The sequence below is a fragment of the Phalacrocorax carbo genome, chromosome 8 (genome assembly GCF_963921805.1).
Source record: "Phalacrocorax carbo chromosome 8, bPhaCar2.1, whole genome shotgun sequence".
Classification (NCBI taxonomy): domain Eukaryota; kingdom Metazoa; phylum Chordata; class Aves; order Suliformes; family Phalacrocoracidae; genus Phalacrocorax; species Phalacrocorax carbo.
In genome coordinates this window covers 6,247,119-6,262,348 of record NC_087520.1, presented here as the reverse complement: position 1 = coordinate 6,262,348, position 15,230 = coordinate 6,247,119, and the positions used below count along the sequence as shown (strand labels likewise).

General features: G+C 42.2%; 1 protein-coding gene across 2 annotated transcripts in view; it reads left to right on the top strand.

Annotated features, from left to right (window-relative positions):
- The window catches only part of ADAMTS2 (ADAM metallopeptidase with thrombospondin type 1 motif 2), a 190,089-nt gene that overhangs the window by 153,170 nt on the left and 21,689 nt on the right, over nt 1-15,230 (top strand). For both annotated transcript variants that reach the window (XM_064458419.1, XM_064458420.1), the window contains 4 exons: nt 1,748-1,880; nt 3,364-3,477; nt 10,353-10,498; nt 11,900-12,075. In XM_064458419.1, coding sequence (XP_064314489.1) covers nt 1,748-1,880; nt 3,364-3,477; nt 10,353-10,498; nt 11,900-12,075 — 569 coding nt within the window. The remainder of the gene's footprint in view (nt 1-1,747; nt 1,881-3,363; nt 3,478-10,352; nt 10,499-11,899; nt 12,076-15,230) is intronic.

The window sequence follows — 15,230 nt, the reverse complement described above, 5'->3', positions numbered from 1 at the left end:
TCTCATTTTGTTTGATTTCAGTCCATTTTAAATTATTCTCATTTCATTTACATAGATTCATTTTCTGGCCATTGATAGCACATATGCTGTCCTCTCAGGGGTTATGAGAAGACACTGTTGTGAATCTCATTGCTCCATTGATGTATGAATCTCATTGCTCCCTCCCTAATGTAACCTCTAGCTGGAGGTGTGCCTGGGCTACCCAGCAGCATGGGGTCTGTCTTACAGATACCAGATTTGTCTTCAAGGGCCATTTGTTGCTTATGATACCTGTCACTGATAAGATGGTGCTGCCTAAAGAGGAAATTCTCCCCTTTAAGTGCTTAGGGCTTTTCTTGACATTAATAGATATCTAAAGAAAAGCGTCATTCTAGAATTCTTCAGTTGTCACTTTTCCTTTAAATACCCTAAATGCAAAAGCTGTTTTATTCTCCAGTCCTTATAACAGCTTCGTCCATGTCCCCTGCCTTCCTTTTGAACCTGACCCTCCCCTGCACTGGAGTTCCCTGACAAACTGATATTTATGACCATGTTTTTGCTCCTTATAGAAAACATCTTTCCCTTGTTGGATAGAAAAATATGGGGAAACTACTAGGACACCCAGCAAAACCTGAAAACAAGTAGGAAATAAATGCAGCAAAGTACATGAAGTAAACATGAGTTAGTCTTTTTGTCCATATTTTTATTATCTTACATATCTTAGGTATGACAATGAGGAATAAAAATATTGTGAGAGAAGTGCGATTGTTTCAATTAGCAAGATCCTTTAGAGCTTTAGCCATTCAATAAAAATCATCTGGCCTAGAGGGCTGCCTTACATTCTTTTAAATACAGCTATTTTTAAATATCTTATAACAAAGCAGAACGATGGTTTGCTTTGAAGTAAATTTAACCTCAAAATTCTGCTTTCAACTATTGGTATCTTCAAGGCAACCTGAATGATTGCTGGAATAGACTCATGTGTGGTGTCCTCATGGCTGTTAAATAACACAGGGACATTTCAGAGATACTGTTGATCATGTTGGTCTTGTGAATTAACCAATGATTATATCATGTTCACCATTCAGTAACATTAGGATCAGCCCTCTCTTCTTCATCCGTCTTAAACATGATTCTAGCACGTTACAGCCTGTCCTCACTATTTAGAACAAGAGGAAAATATCCCATATTCATCACATGGGAAACTTTTTGTGCAAATCATGGATGGATGGAGCTGAGAGCTATCAGGAGAACAGAGAGGGAGCAAACCTGAGCAGGCAGGAAAGTACACATGCTTGTAAATGAGTCACTGCTTCTCAGCAAGGACACAGGAAAACTGCGAGCTTAGTGGTAATCTCATATGGTTACCCTGGCTTCTGCTTCTAAAACTTCACTTGAAAGATAGTTGCAGGCAGCAAGAAATTCCACAAATGGAAAATTAATTAAACTTTCTTTTCTTCTTGGTCTCATGTGGATTTTTCCTTTGATTCCTTTCATGTAAGGAGCCTGGAGACTGATAGGAATTTACCTGCAAGCTAAATGGAAATGACAATGGAAAGGCTTCAGAAAAAAAATATATAAAATCCATTGATGGTGGACACAACATGATAAAGTTAATGTGAGTGCAACTGCAATATTAGCTGCCCTTCACGACCAGCGTCTGAGAAATCATAGGTTCTGTTTTGTTTGGATCAAAAAGGCTCTGAAACCACAAACACTGTGCAAGTCTCACAGCCCCATCTGTTACTGTAATTTTTGCCTGTTGCAGTTCCTATGATTGTCTGCGTGATGATCCCTTCGAACATGACTGGCCTTCCCTTCCACAACTGCCAGGAATTCACTACTCCATGAATGAGCAGTGCCGTTTTGATTTTGGTTTGGGCTACATGATGTGCACAGCTGTGAGTACTTAAGTTTGGCTTTTGCTATTTCTCATCCAGGAGTGCGGGAGTGTTGTGTCTCTGAAATGCCCTTCATAGGGACAGTGTAGTGAAACCCACAAGGAAAGGTGTTGTGCCCACTTAGCTATGAGCAAGGAATAACAACTGAATGTTGACAAATATGTTACTTTAAGTATCTCTGTCTTTTTTTTTTAAATTGGAGTTACAGAAATAATTATTCTGTAGTTTCATAAATAGCTGTAGAGTTCAAGCAAGCAAGCCTGCTGGATTATTGAGCCTCCTATTGCTGGCAGCTAGTTATTCTGCTAGAAAAATCCCACATGAATGTGAAGGAGATGGACTTGATGGGACATCTTTTGGTGCTAACATGGGGCAGTACGCTTTTATGATCCAATTTTACGGAAACTGTGATGCATTTTGATGCCTAGCATGAGAAAATAAGTGTGACCGAGTACAGCAACTTGCAAGGAATCTTGATGACATGGTTAGCTCTCTTGTACCAGGAAAAAGAGAGACAAAGTCTAAATTTAAAGCAAGGCAAGATTAGTGCAGTTCTCAGTGGATTGGCCTCAGAAAGCAGATTTTTTGCAGCAGAGCTGTGTCTTCCACCTCCAGCTCCTCAAGTAGGACAAAATATTAAGTGGAATGAGATGTTTTCAGCTGGTGTGGCAGCTGCTAGCACATAACATTCCTCCTTTGATTCCTGTCTGCAGGAATACATTTTCCGAGTGGTGTCTCTAGATAATGGATGAGAACCTTTAAAGTATCAGCTGTAGCATTGTGTCTTGACACTATTCCCACTGATACTGCCTTGGAAAAATGTCCCAGCCAAAGAGGGTCTTTTCTTACAGCTGTTCTCCGCAGCCTGGGAGACAGAGGCTTTCTGTTCTATGTTCAGAATAGCCAAAAGCATGTCCAGACATCATGTTTTAGTATATTGTGTGGTGGCTTGTTCTCATCCTCTCCTATACAAACTCTTGCACTGTAGGTAAAATACCGATTTATTAATTGGATCAGGGTCCTGAGCTCAAATTTCCGTCCTCCTAAGAAGGTGATTGCAACAGCTGAGCTACAATCTGAGCAGCTCATTTCCCTCTCCCATGAGTACTCAAGTATTTTTTGTTTTGTTTGCCAAATGAAGCAGCACCTTTTGGAGAAACTGTAAGAAAAGGCAGCATGTGTCTTACCATCCAGGGGAACTGGTTTCCCTCTTGCCCAGTGTGCTTTTTCTGTAAAACTACTTTTGCCCAACCTTATTCCATCGATTGCAGGTGGGATCTCACTTCAAAGCCAGTGATGATTTTGCATGAAAGCTTGGATATGCTCAGGCCACAGGCACCGCAGTGTTCCTCAGGAATCAGTGATAATAGCCGGCATTTTACAGCTAGGAAAGGAAAAATCCCACCATGCTGCAGCTTCCATTGCAGTTTCCAGTGGGAGCTCTCTTGAAGCATCATCCACTGTGATTTTTCTTGTGTTTCAGTTCCGTACATTTGATCCCTGCAAGCAGCTGTGGTGTAGCCACCCTGAGAACCCCTACTTCTGCAAAACAAAGAAAGGGCCTCCGCTGGACGGGACCATGTGTGCACCAGGAAAGGTGAGAGCGGATGCTGCGTGTACCCGCACGCTCACGTGTGTTCATGTGTGTTTGTGTGCAGTTGGGGATTTCCCCTTAAAATCAAGGGGATGGTGAGAAAAACTGCTCTTGAGGACTTGAAACCCGCTAAGATGTGGGGCAAACTCATGAGTGCAAGTGAAGCTGCTGAGCAGTGTGATGGGAGCAGGCAGGGGCTGGGGTTGGTGTGTCCTGCATGGCAGCTCTGGGAACATTGAACCCCACTCTCATGCAAATTGTGGAAGTATCTGCAGGTTCCTTGTGCTTCTTGGCAAGTCTTTGTGGCAGAGCCAAAAATGGGGAAATTTCTACTCACCCATGACTTATGTGGGGCAGGGGGGCTTGTGTTTGTATCAGTGATGTTGTAGTGATGCTGACTGGCTTCCTTGGTGCTGGGGGTGCAGAAAGCAGTGAGGTCCTGGAGGTGACAGCCGAGCTAAGGCCACTGTGGCTGCCTTGAGGGAAAGGATGGATGTGGGAGTTGCGTGCCAGCTAGAGAGAGCCAACATGACAGCAGAGAGCGACAATGAAGAGAGAAAGGCAGATTTGCGGAGGTGGGTTTGCTGGCCTGATGAGAGTCAAGGGAGGTATGAGGAACTGTGGAGGGAAGGTGCAAGATGGCAAGGGCTCAGACAGCTCCAGTCCCTCCACCACCATGATGGACCTGCTCCAGGTCTCGCTTCTCCTTCTGAGGAGGTCACGCTGTGCTCATAGCGGATCCAAGTCCTTTGAAGTCTGCTGAAAAAGTCTGGCTTCCCTGGACTTTGGATGCAGTGACTGAGGGGGAGAGGAAGATGTCGCTACTTGGAAAGATGTTTTGTAAAACCCAATGGATTATATCATATATGTGGTAAATGAACCGTATTAGCAGCTGCTGTTATGGTTTGAAATGTCTTTTTCATGAAAACATGATGTAATGCTAAATTAATTCCCTAGCAAATCATGCTCTATATAAGCCACTCCCTTCTGTTTTTTTCTTCTTTCGATTAGTCCTGTTATAACAGCTTTGCTTCTTGTTTAAAAATAATATATATGTATTTAAATTACAATCCAAAATCTTGGACAGTTTCTTTGGATTCACTTTTTTATATCTTGCTTTTTTTGTGTTAAAAATATTCATGAAACCCCCAGAAAAATACAGTTTTATTCCATTTTATTGCATCACCCTCTTCCCCAAGCCATTCCTTCATATTAGTGTTTGAACAGAAATGAGAAGAAGAAAAGAACTTGTAATCATACAGTTAAGGATCTGTCAGTGCTTCCATTATAAACAGTTTGTCAGGATATTATGCAAGTCAGCTGTAAAAATTTTCTCTGGACTGGAACTTGGGATCCAAGGCAGACAGCCAGGCTTTTTAGTTCAGTGGAGATGCAAGAGAGTATATGCACATTCTGAAGTTTCAGTAGATGATAGGACTATGACTGTTTTATTCCCAGAGGAGCTGTCCTAGTTTTTTGATAAACTTATTGCAACCTTCCAGGAGAACCTGAGAAAATGATATAAAATGAAAACCATTTTGTTAGATAAGGCTCAGCAGTCTGAGCTAAATGTATTTTTTAAAAAGAGCATGAGTTATGAAGGTTATACAACTGACTTTGTGTGTCTGAGCTCAGCATTTGACCAGTGTATTTATTAGTGGTTGGTGTTTTTAATACAGGCACAGCAGATCCGTCCTTTTCCATCTGTTCCTTTCCTTTTCATCCCTGCCTTTGATTTGGCCTTTCCCTGTTCACTCTCTTCATTGATTTGGACAATACCAGAGACTCTTACCTGAAAGGATGAGGACTGTTAAATGCATACATTGCCCAAAGCTGGGACTCGGTTGCAGTGAGGCAGCCTCCTTAGAGATACATCTCCCGTGATACTTCATCAGCCCATGAAGAAGAGGAAAATAACTTCAAACTTGACCCACTATTTTCTTTGGAATAACACCAGAAAAGGACAGAAACATAAGCAATTAAAGATGTTGATTCAAAAAGATCCATTTGTTTCCCACTTTAGAGTCTTGCAGTTTTCATGATTATGTACCACTAATTCCCAGGGCCTATTTTAAGCTCAAACCAATCACAACATGCTGATGCATCAAAGAAACATCCTGGCTTTGCAGCAGCTGAGCCGAATGCCAGAAATGAAAGCGATGTTTGGGGACTAACACGGCGTATGGTGTGTAGATGTTCTCACCTAAGCCTGGTGTTCAGATAACTGATAACTAGTCTCTTCACTTTCCCAAACTTAGCAGATGCTATTAAGGAGAATCGGGTCCAGCTGCCTCTTTCTTAACTGATGATCAAGGGGCAAGAACACCTATGGGAGACACGAGATCTGTAGCACACTTTCAGCAAGCATGCTGATAAGGGCCGTGTCTCTGCACGCCCAGGCTGTGTCTTGGACCTGGGCACTGACCCTCAGAAATGGAAGGAAAATTAGACTTTCTGATGCTGTGTATATGTGTGTATGTATGCATACATATAGATGTATATTTAAGTAAATATATGTAAATGTATGTAAGCTCTTCTGTGCATGTGGTTATTTGAAACAAGTTGCCAAGAGAGAGGTTCTGCCATTTCAAAAGCTTTTTAATAAGCCTCCTTGTGCAAATGGAGGCATTGAATGACCATTATGTTAATCGGCAGCAAACTGATAATTTGCTGGGTTTAGGGATAAAAAAATAAAATTTTCTATTGGAGCTTCCCAGACAGAGAAGAAAACTACTATTTTGATAGAATCCTAAAGGAAATAGAATACTTTATATTGCTCCCAACCTGATTTTTTTAAACTAGATTTTGTTTTCAATAGCAAGAGGGAAGATTCTGTCAATTACATGAAGCTTCGATTGCAGCAACTTGCAATTACTTCTGTGTCTGAACAGTCACATTAACCTCCATGGAATAACTCCAGTGTGTAAAGTTAAACACAAGGAGGGTCAGAGTCTTAATGTGAAGTCAAAGACACTCCATAAATTGCTATAGTAAACCATGCAGACAAGGCATAAATGTGCAAAGCTTAACTCTGCGTAGCAGTCTATGGATTAAAAGAAAACATGCCTTCAGCTGATAATTTATTTACTTGTATACAATTCTTTCAGCTCCACCGTTAGCCTCAGACTTCTGAAGCCAGGCAGCCTTCAGAAATATATCATCCCTTTTTGGTTTTCCATTTTTTTAAACTATTACTCTTCTGGGGAGACATTTATGTCAGCTGAAGTAGCTAACTGCTCTCCACAGGACAGAAATAAAACCCAAAGTCATTCATGCAAGGAGATCGCATGCTAGAGTCCATCTGCTTGCTGCAGTGACTAACACAAAGGTTTGTATCGCCTGAGCCTCCTTTGTTTCTTTTCTTGGAGTGAGGTAAGAGCCTGGTACCTGCCCCTGCCAGCCGAGCTGGTGTTGCTCTTGGATTTGGCTTATATGCCAAGGATCCAGCACAAAGCTAGCAGGTATTCTCTTTGCTTGCACAATGCTAATGAAATGATCTGAGTCAAACCTGGAATGATTTTTTTAGTCTGTCAAGAAAGGAAGGGAATGATTAAATATTGAAATAAATAGATATTATTGAGAAGAAAAATGGACGGAGAAAAAAGGTTTCTGAAAACACTAATGTGTACTCAAAGCAATCCAGATAATTTCCCAGTGAGAAAGCTGACCTCAGCTTCTTCCAGAGACAGGAGACAGATGGGTAAGTGTATGCTGTGTTAGTCACCACAGAAACAGTGAGAATACTTGATTCTCCACTGAAGAAACTTTTACTGGCTCACGGTACACTTTAGTGTTAGAGCTTTCAGTTTATCCCTTGCAACTAATTATTCTCAAACAGATGGAGCAGAGCGGGCCAGCCTGTGTGTGATGGGAAATACAAATAAATAAGTAACCCTCTCCTGATACGACCTCAGGAGAGTGGGGAGAGCTGAGGGCCGGCAGCCTGGCAGATAACTGGGGTGTCAAGCAAGGAGACAGGAGAGTTGCCGGTTGCTGCCCTGTATAAAATAGGCAGAGATACCTGCAGAAGATCTGCAAGTCATCTTGAAAAATTAACTTGCAGATGTGTTAAGGCCACAGGAACACACTGGCTGTTTTTCTGGCGTCCACGGCAGTTGTTTCAAAGAACTGCTGAAAACAGCAGTGGAATGTTTTACTGCAAGAGATTTAAGCTTCCTCTCCTGGAAATTGCACTTGTTTTGGACTGTCCTGTTTGCCAGAAAAAAGGCGAGACTGTAAGAAGTCATCTTGTCTTCCACTAAGAAGAATTTGCATTTACCAGGTTATTTTTTTCTCATTTAAAAAAAAATTGCTTTAATATGCTTCACTCTTTAAATGAAACCCCCTGTTTATGAAGGAAATAGTGGTTGAAATTGGCTCTTTTCCACCTCATTATGTAGTTAATGTGGTAGCAATGGGAAGGGTTGGCTCTATCTTCCTCTGTTACACTGGAGATTGTTCCGTCTCTGGTTTTACCTCCTCACACATTTTCTTGCATAGGTCTGAACAGGGTAAGACTCTGTTGTGAACAATTTTGGTTTATGTAGGTTCCTTTTAATCCACAAACAAAAAGGCAGAGCTGGGGAGGACTGATTTTACACAAATGCTTGTCCCCTAATAGCTCTGCCTCAGCTTTCCGACAATCAGCCTGTGACCATCTTCTCCAGTAAAAAATCAGTGCAGGTCTTTCCTTTACAGAGCAAAGTCAATAACACTTTTCCGTGTTTGCCTTCCAGTTCAGGGACCAGTCACAGCATCAAATAGGTGGTTTATTAGTGGTTATTGCAAACCCACATCCCCCTGTTCCTGGCTAAAACAGGGAAAAGAGACTGGAAAACACAACATTACATGTCTCTCCCTCTCCTCCGTGGAGTCCAAGTACTAGGTCCTGGATCAACGCACAATGAACATATGCTATGTGGCTCTTGAAACTGATTCAGTGATTGTGGTGGAGCTTACACCTGAGGGATGCAGAACCCTGATAAAAGGATGTGTAAGCAACCGCAGATCAGGACGTGTCACATTTCATCTGCTTCCAAGCCCAGCTGAAATTTGTATTGACAAGCTGATGCATTGCCAGCTTCCCCTGCATCCCTGAATGGTCCCGTTGCTACACAGGGCCCGACGACTCAAACTGTTCGTTCAAACAAACCTCTCTAAAGCCATAAGTAAACAGTCCCTGAAGGGTTCAGTGCTGAGCTTCAAAACTGAAGAAAGCAAAGGACATATTAGCATTCTGCAGTTCTTTCATGCTTTGCTGAATTATCTCTTGTTCTGTCAAACAGCTAAGAAAAATCTGCCCATTACAGCCCCGGAGCAGGATTGGTATAATTGGCTTTGTGGTAACGCATCTATTTCGTAGGTTCTGACTTTGAATATTTGAATTCATGAGAAAGGACGAATAGTTGAAATCTAATTTCTACTCTCTTTTCTGCTCCTTGTCAAACAAATCAGCACCAAAATAAAGAGCTAGTCATTGAGCAGATTAGCAAATCAGTAAGCTGTGTCTTGTCACCATTTTACTAGTGAATCTTTCTTTAAATTCAGCATTATTAATGATTAGCCATCACTTTTAAATTTGTCTTCCAGATCACTAATCACTCTATGCTTAAGAACTCTCTCCTGTTATATATCTTCTCATTTTGTTTTTGCTGGCAGCATGCATTTAGCCATATGCTCTTCTTGTGCCGCCTGCCAAATTCCTGCGTTCCAGGGCTTGTTAAGCTGTGTAAAATGTTGTTGTTGACTTGAATGTTAAGGAATGTAAGTGACTGATTGCACTTGTTGTTATAGCCATCTGTGCGCCTGAGCCAGAGCTCTTATCCCGACGGTAACCGTTAACGCAGACAAACTGCGACAGTCTGATGCAAAGTCATTTGTTGCGCTGGAAATATTTTCCAGCACCCGCACTTCATCAGCAGACTTTTATGAAAGCTGAAATAGTACTAGAAAGGGCCAGAATCTGTGATCCTTGAGAAGAATTCATCCTGACTTCAGCTAAGAAAAAATTCCTTGATTAGGGAGTGAAGAGATTGGTGGAAAGGCATTGGTGGGTTCCTTTAATGAGAGGAGACAGTAGAGACTATTGGTACTGAAGCTATGAAGGTTCTTAAAGAAATGTGTAAATACCTTACAGGTTTGGGGAATGTAGCAGCACATTGTGTGTTTCAACCTCTGTAGAATGACTGTATTAAAAATCAGGTAAAAGAAAAGAGAAAGCCTGGTAGGGCATGATTAATTGCATGGAGCGAGACTGTCCAGGGCTGCTCCCTGATGAATGCTTCCTGGTATTTTGGTCAGGTTTAGTATGAGACCTCCAGGGAGACCACAAGGGTTCCTTGTTTAATAGCAGTAATGTCTAAAATGTGAGCTGGCTTTGATTTCATGCCACTTTGCTGACCATATTTATTGCAGGAATATGTATGCTGAGTTAGGAGCTGCTGGGAAGGACAGTGCAGCAGCAGGAGCTCTCGCCATTGCTGCCTGAGGTGGCTGCATGCAATGGCAGGGGCAGAATTCTACATTCAGCCTCCAAGATTTGGGACTCTGCAGTTTCCCTTAAATGAATCAGTAATAGTTATGTTGAAATCACCACTGCAGACATGCGATAAAGGCATGTAGTGCTGAGAGAAGTTTAACGAACTTGGTAGGCTTGAATGCTGCAAGCATAAACATGCATACTTAACATGTGTAAGTTCATAAAATCCAAGTGAGTTTGTGATCATGGGCACGGTCTGACAGTGAGCCTCACTACTTCCTCCTGGAGCGGTGAAAAAAAATCCGGAATTTGTGCCTCAAATGAAATCTTTTGTACCACAGCTTCTCATATGATAAAATTTAATCATCTGATCATTTTGACATCCAATTTTCTCTTTTAGCATTGCTTTAAAGGTCACTGCATCTGGCTAACCCCAGACATCCTGAAGCAGGATGGACACTGGGGGGCATGGAGTAAATTTGGCTCTTGTTCTCGCACCTGTGGCACTGGGGTGAAGTATAGGACGCGGCAGTGTGACAATCCACAGTAAGTATGCATACACCCATTTGCTGGTGTGGAGTGAATGAATGGTGAGAATCCTTGCTAAATTAGTAGTACAGTAATGCAGTAAAGGATGTTGAGTGGTGTTTGTTAAATCTGACCTATGGTCTACTTTGTCAGAAATTCTACTTTTGGCCCTTAGCAAGCCATGAATCATCTTTGTTTCTGAGTTCATCCACCCATTAAGCTGGTTATGCAGTTACAAAGATCTTGAAAGTGCTATTAGAGTGCTACATAAAGCATAAGTAAAAGTTTAGGGCTCCATATATGTCTTGGTTTAACGTGTGAGTATGAAATAATGGCAATGATTTGCCGGGTTTTCTAAAAACATGGATATACCTTTTTAAAATTTTTGTTTAATCCACCTTTTTGGATATTTCAACAAGGTCATAAAATATTTTCAAACTGTTTTCAATCCAAGTTGGAACAAAGCTCCAGAGATCAGAACCTTACCCAAAGTTAATTTTAAGAATATTGAATAGTTTTGCTTTAATAACTTATATATGGCTCATCTAGATAATGTAGAGTGACTTAATTTCAGTAACACTGGAAGTATAATGTATTTAATGATATGAAATGCATTATTGTTGCTATATTGCGATATCATAAATAGTCGAGAACCTAGCAGCAAGAACTAAAACAATTGTTGGAATTAAATATTTTTACCAGACAGAATATTTTTAACATTGACTTTCTCAGTTTGGGCTGATAAAGTTATTGAACTTGGCTACTGTTAAAAATCACCTTATCATTGATTAAAAAAAAAACCACTCAAGTTTTGTGAAGCAGCATTTTCTGATGGAAATTGTTCTGTTAAGAAAATATTTAGCAGTTCTAATTTCAGCCTTTATTACATTGGCAACATGAAAGTGACCTTTTTAATTGTGGGAACGGTTTTGGTTGTAAAATCTAGGAAGAGCCTAGTGTACTATTTAAAATGTTTTCTGTGTTCCTTGGAGAGGGTGCAAACCCAGCCACAGGTCCCGAGCTCTGTGTTGCTAGACCCGACAGAGATCTGATGCATGTCTGCCTGGGGGATGCAGCGCTGAGCTGGGTTCTCCTTCTAGATTTGCTGCTGGCTTAGGGGGTGAATGTGAATGAGTCACTTAATCTGCTCGTGCTGTCCTTTCCTGGGCCACACAAAGAAAATGGCTTTTCTTTCCTTTATCCAGTAGTTTGAGGCTCTACTTGCACAAATTTAAGAGCTAAATAGTGACAGCGGATTTTTAAAGGAAATACATATTTTCCATACCAGAAATACATCATTGGCTTCATCAAATGCCTACTGACATGACTGGGAATTAAATCACTCCTCAAAGGATTTGATAGATGCTTGATTCATGCATTAATGGGAAAACTAACCATGGCTTTCTCTCCTCCCCGCAGTCCTGCCAATGGAGGCCGCACATGTGTGGGGCCGAGCTACGAGTTCCAGCTGTGCAACAGTCAGGACTGTCCTAAGGACTTTGAAGATTTCCGAGAGCAGCAGTGCCGGCAGTGGGATCCTTACTTTGAGTACCAGAACACAAAACACCACTGGCTCCCCTATGAACATGTCGATGGTGAGTGGTCCCTTTTTCCTATGAAAAGTAAAATCAGTTGCAAACATGAGTAGAAATTGTATCAGGAGGGGTAAAACTTCTTCTAGGGAAATCATGCCTCACAAATCTGTTATGAGTTGTTTGGAGGGATCAGTGGGTTTCGGTGTATGAGTGATTCAATTCATACTATGTACTTGGATTTTCAAAAAGCTTTGGATCCTGTTCCTCAACAACTGCTCTTACACTGTGTTATCATGAGAAAAAAGAGAATGGTCTTGCATGGGGGGTGTCCCACAAGGAGGGGTGCTGGAGGCATGGGTGCTGCTGCTGATGCATGGCAATGAGTGGGGAAAGGGAGCGAAGACAGTGACAAAATCTGCTGGCGATACAAAATCACTCAGGCTAATTAAAATAAGGAGGCCCACAGTGAGAGCTGCAGAAGGACCTTGTGACGCTAAGTGACTGGATGTGGCAAAGGAAATTTGGTGTTGATAAATGCCAATAATGGATACGGGGATAAAAAATGGTGTGTACATATGTATGGGTCTGTACACAAGGTGGGCTCTGAAGAGAAAGGTGTGGGAGTTGGGAATACCTTTAGGAAAACATTAGTTTGGTGACTGTCAAGAGAGGGGTGGAAAACACTGAGCTGCACCTGTGTACCTGCATGATGTGCCTGCATTTTAAATACTCTCCCAGTGTAGTTCAGGTTGTGCCCATCTCACTGCTGCCCCTATTGCTCAAAAACCCACAGCTGAACTCAGAAAGGCCTGAATAAAGCAAACATAAGCAGTGACTTCTGAATAAGGAGAGTTTAGATAAACTAGGACTTTTCACCCTGAGAAAGTGATGATTTAGATTAAAAAGACGGAGTTACAGAATTGTGAGTGGCATGAAGAGACTGAACATGGAACGATTATTCACTCTTTCTCATAATGCAAGCCTGGGAACATCAAATAAAATTATCAGGTGGCAGATTTAAAACAAATAAGGGGAAGTGCTTTTCCACACAGCATATAATTAAACTGGAATTCATTGCCACAGGAAGTTGCAGATGCCAGAAAGTTTTAAAAGTGATTTAGAGACATTCTTGAAAGTTCTATATTTCATTAAAAGCTATTAAACACCAACCTCCAGCCATGACTTAGGAAGTCCCCAAGCTGCAGTTTACAAGTAACTTGGAGAATATTCTGAGAAAAGTATCAGTTTTGTTCTTACATCTTCGTGCAAACGCTGCTGGCACTGTCGGAGGCAGGCGTTGGGTTGGACGGGTGCTGGGTCTGAACCAGCATGGTCAGTCTGATGTTCTGGCATCTTGGCAGACAGCGCCTTTTAGAACAAAAATGTTCCTTTTCCTGTTAACGCCTCTGCTTAACTGTCAATGAAAGTGCAGCTGGTTGATCTGAGCCATAAAGGCTGTTGCCGTGCTATTCCCATGGTGTGTTGAAAACGCGCTGAGAAGAAGCTTTACCAAACAAAAAGGCAGAGGACAATGATTCTCAACTTGTTTGGCACAGAGTGCAGGCTGCTCGCCATTTTTGAACCTGGTCACTTCACCTGAATGACGGGTGCTCCAGGACAGAGTTGGCCTGGCAAGGGGCGGGCACCGGGCACCAGAGGTGTCCTCAGCCTGGCACCCATCTCTGCGAGGGGGAGGGTCGCTTTGAGTGAATCATTTTGCATTCCAATGAGGGGATACTCTGCCAGAAGTTAATAGCAAATTCCTTGCAATTAAATTGCCTGACTTTCTTGCTGAACAGTTCTCAGGGTTCCCTCATTCTTTTCATGCCATCTTGTGCAAATCTGGGATTTTCAGAGGCACAGACACAGCCTCATAGCTTAATTTCATTAAATAACTTTGCTGGCACAGAGGGAAGGGACGAATGCTGTGACCCGCAGACTTTTGCTTCTGCTTTAGCCTTTGGAGCACTCTGCTGTAAAGACCACTGAAACTAATCAGACGTTTTTCTATTAAATTCAATGGCTTCTGGGTCAGAAACCAGCTCACTGATGTCTGAGCAGTGATCACTGGGCACTGCTGGTTTCTCATATAACTATGGTATAACTGCAGCCCCCTTTGTAAAAGTCACATTTACCTGTGCAGGGTTATTAGAGGGAACAGCTTTTGTGTGAAAACAAGGCCAGAGGGTGGTTTATGTTTGAACTCTAACATATTTTAAACTCCTGTTTGTAAAGATAAGGCATATCAGTGTCATACTTTGTGCAGATAATGCAGTCATGGCTCAAAAGCGACATAAATCCATACACTTGACACGCAGCTCAGCTGGACATGCCTGACACATTGCGTATGTGATGGGGAGGTAGAGGAGCATCTCATCCTGTGGCCAGAGAAAAGCTGCCAAGCTGGGGTACACCCCAGTGTGCGCTTGAGCACCCCAGTGCTGCACTGTGCCGTGGGCTCTCTCCTGCTCCAAGCCCCCTGAGTACCCCATCTCCCAGCCTGCGCTGGGCTCACATACACCTGTGCCATGCATCTGCCAGGGCAGCGTAGAGTAGCATTGGCTAAAAGCTCCCAGCCTCAATTATATGAGAAGGAAATGCATGGGGAGCAAGGAATGGACAGGCATATGGTCACGTCCGTGCTCCTGCACCTCTCCTATGTCCAACACCAGTGAATAGAAAGAAAATAATTCTTTGCAATTAACAGGGTCCAATTTAACATCACTTGCACGCTTACTGTTCCCATGGAGCAATGGGAGGAGAACCCTCTCTGAAATAAAGCCCTTGTAGAGTTGTTGGCACCCTGTCAGACCACCTGATATTTTCATTTAATCGCGTACAGTGGATATGGTATGTGTTGGGTGCGTGTGGGTACATACGCGGAGGGTGTGTGTGTGTACACATCTATGTCTTGTGCATAGTCTAATGTTTCTAATATAGGCATTACCTTAGGTCTGTAATTATGATCTTAATAGTCCCTATTAAGAATCTGCACAAGAAAAGTAAAGTACCTGTTTTAATAGTCTAGACCCTGCATTTTTAGCATGACATCTCTGCATTGTTCAGGAGCAGTAACAAAGGTCTCTTATGTACCAATACCCAGTGGCCATGAGGACATCAACAGCAATAACAAGGACTTTATTAAAAGAGGGCAGAGGCCATGGAACTGTACAGGGGAAGAACGCAAAGGGCCTGTGAAGATTTATTTTAATTGA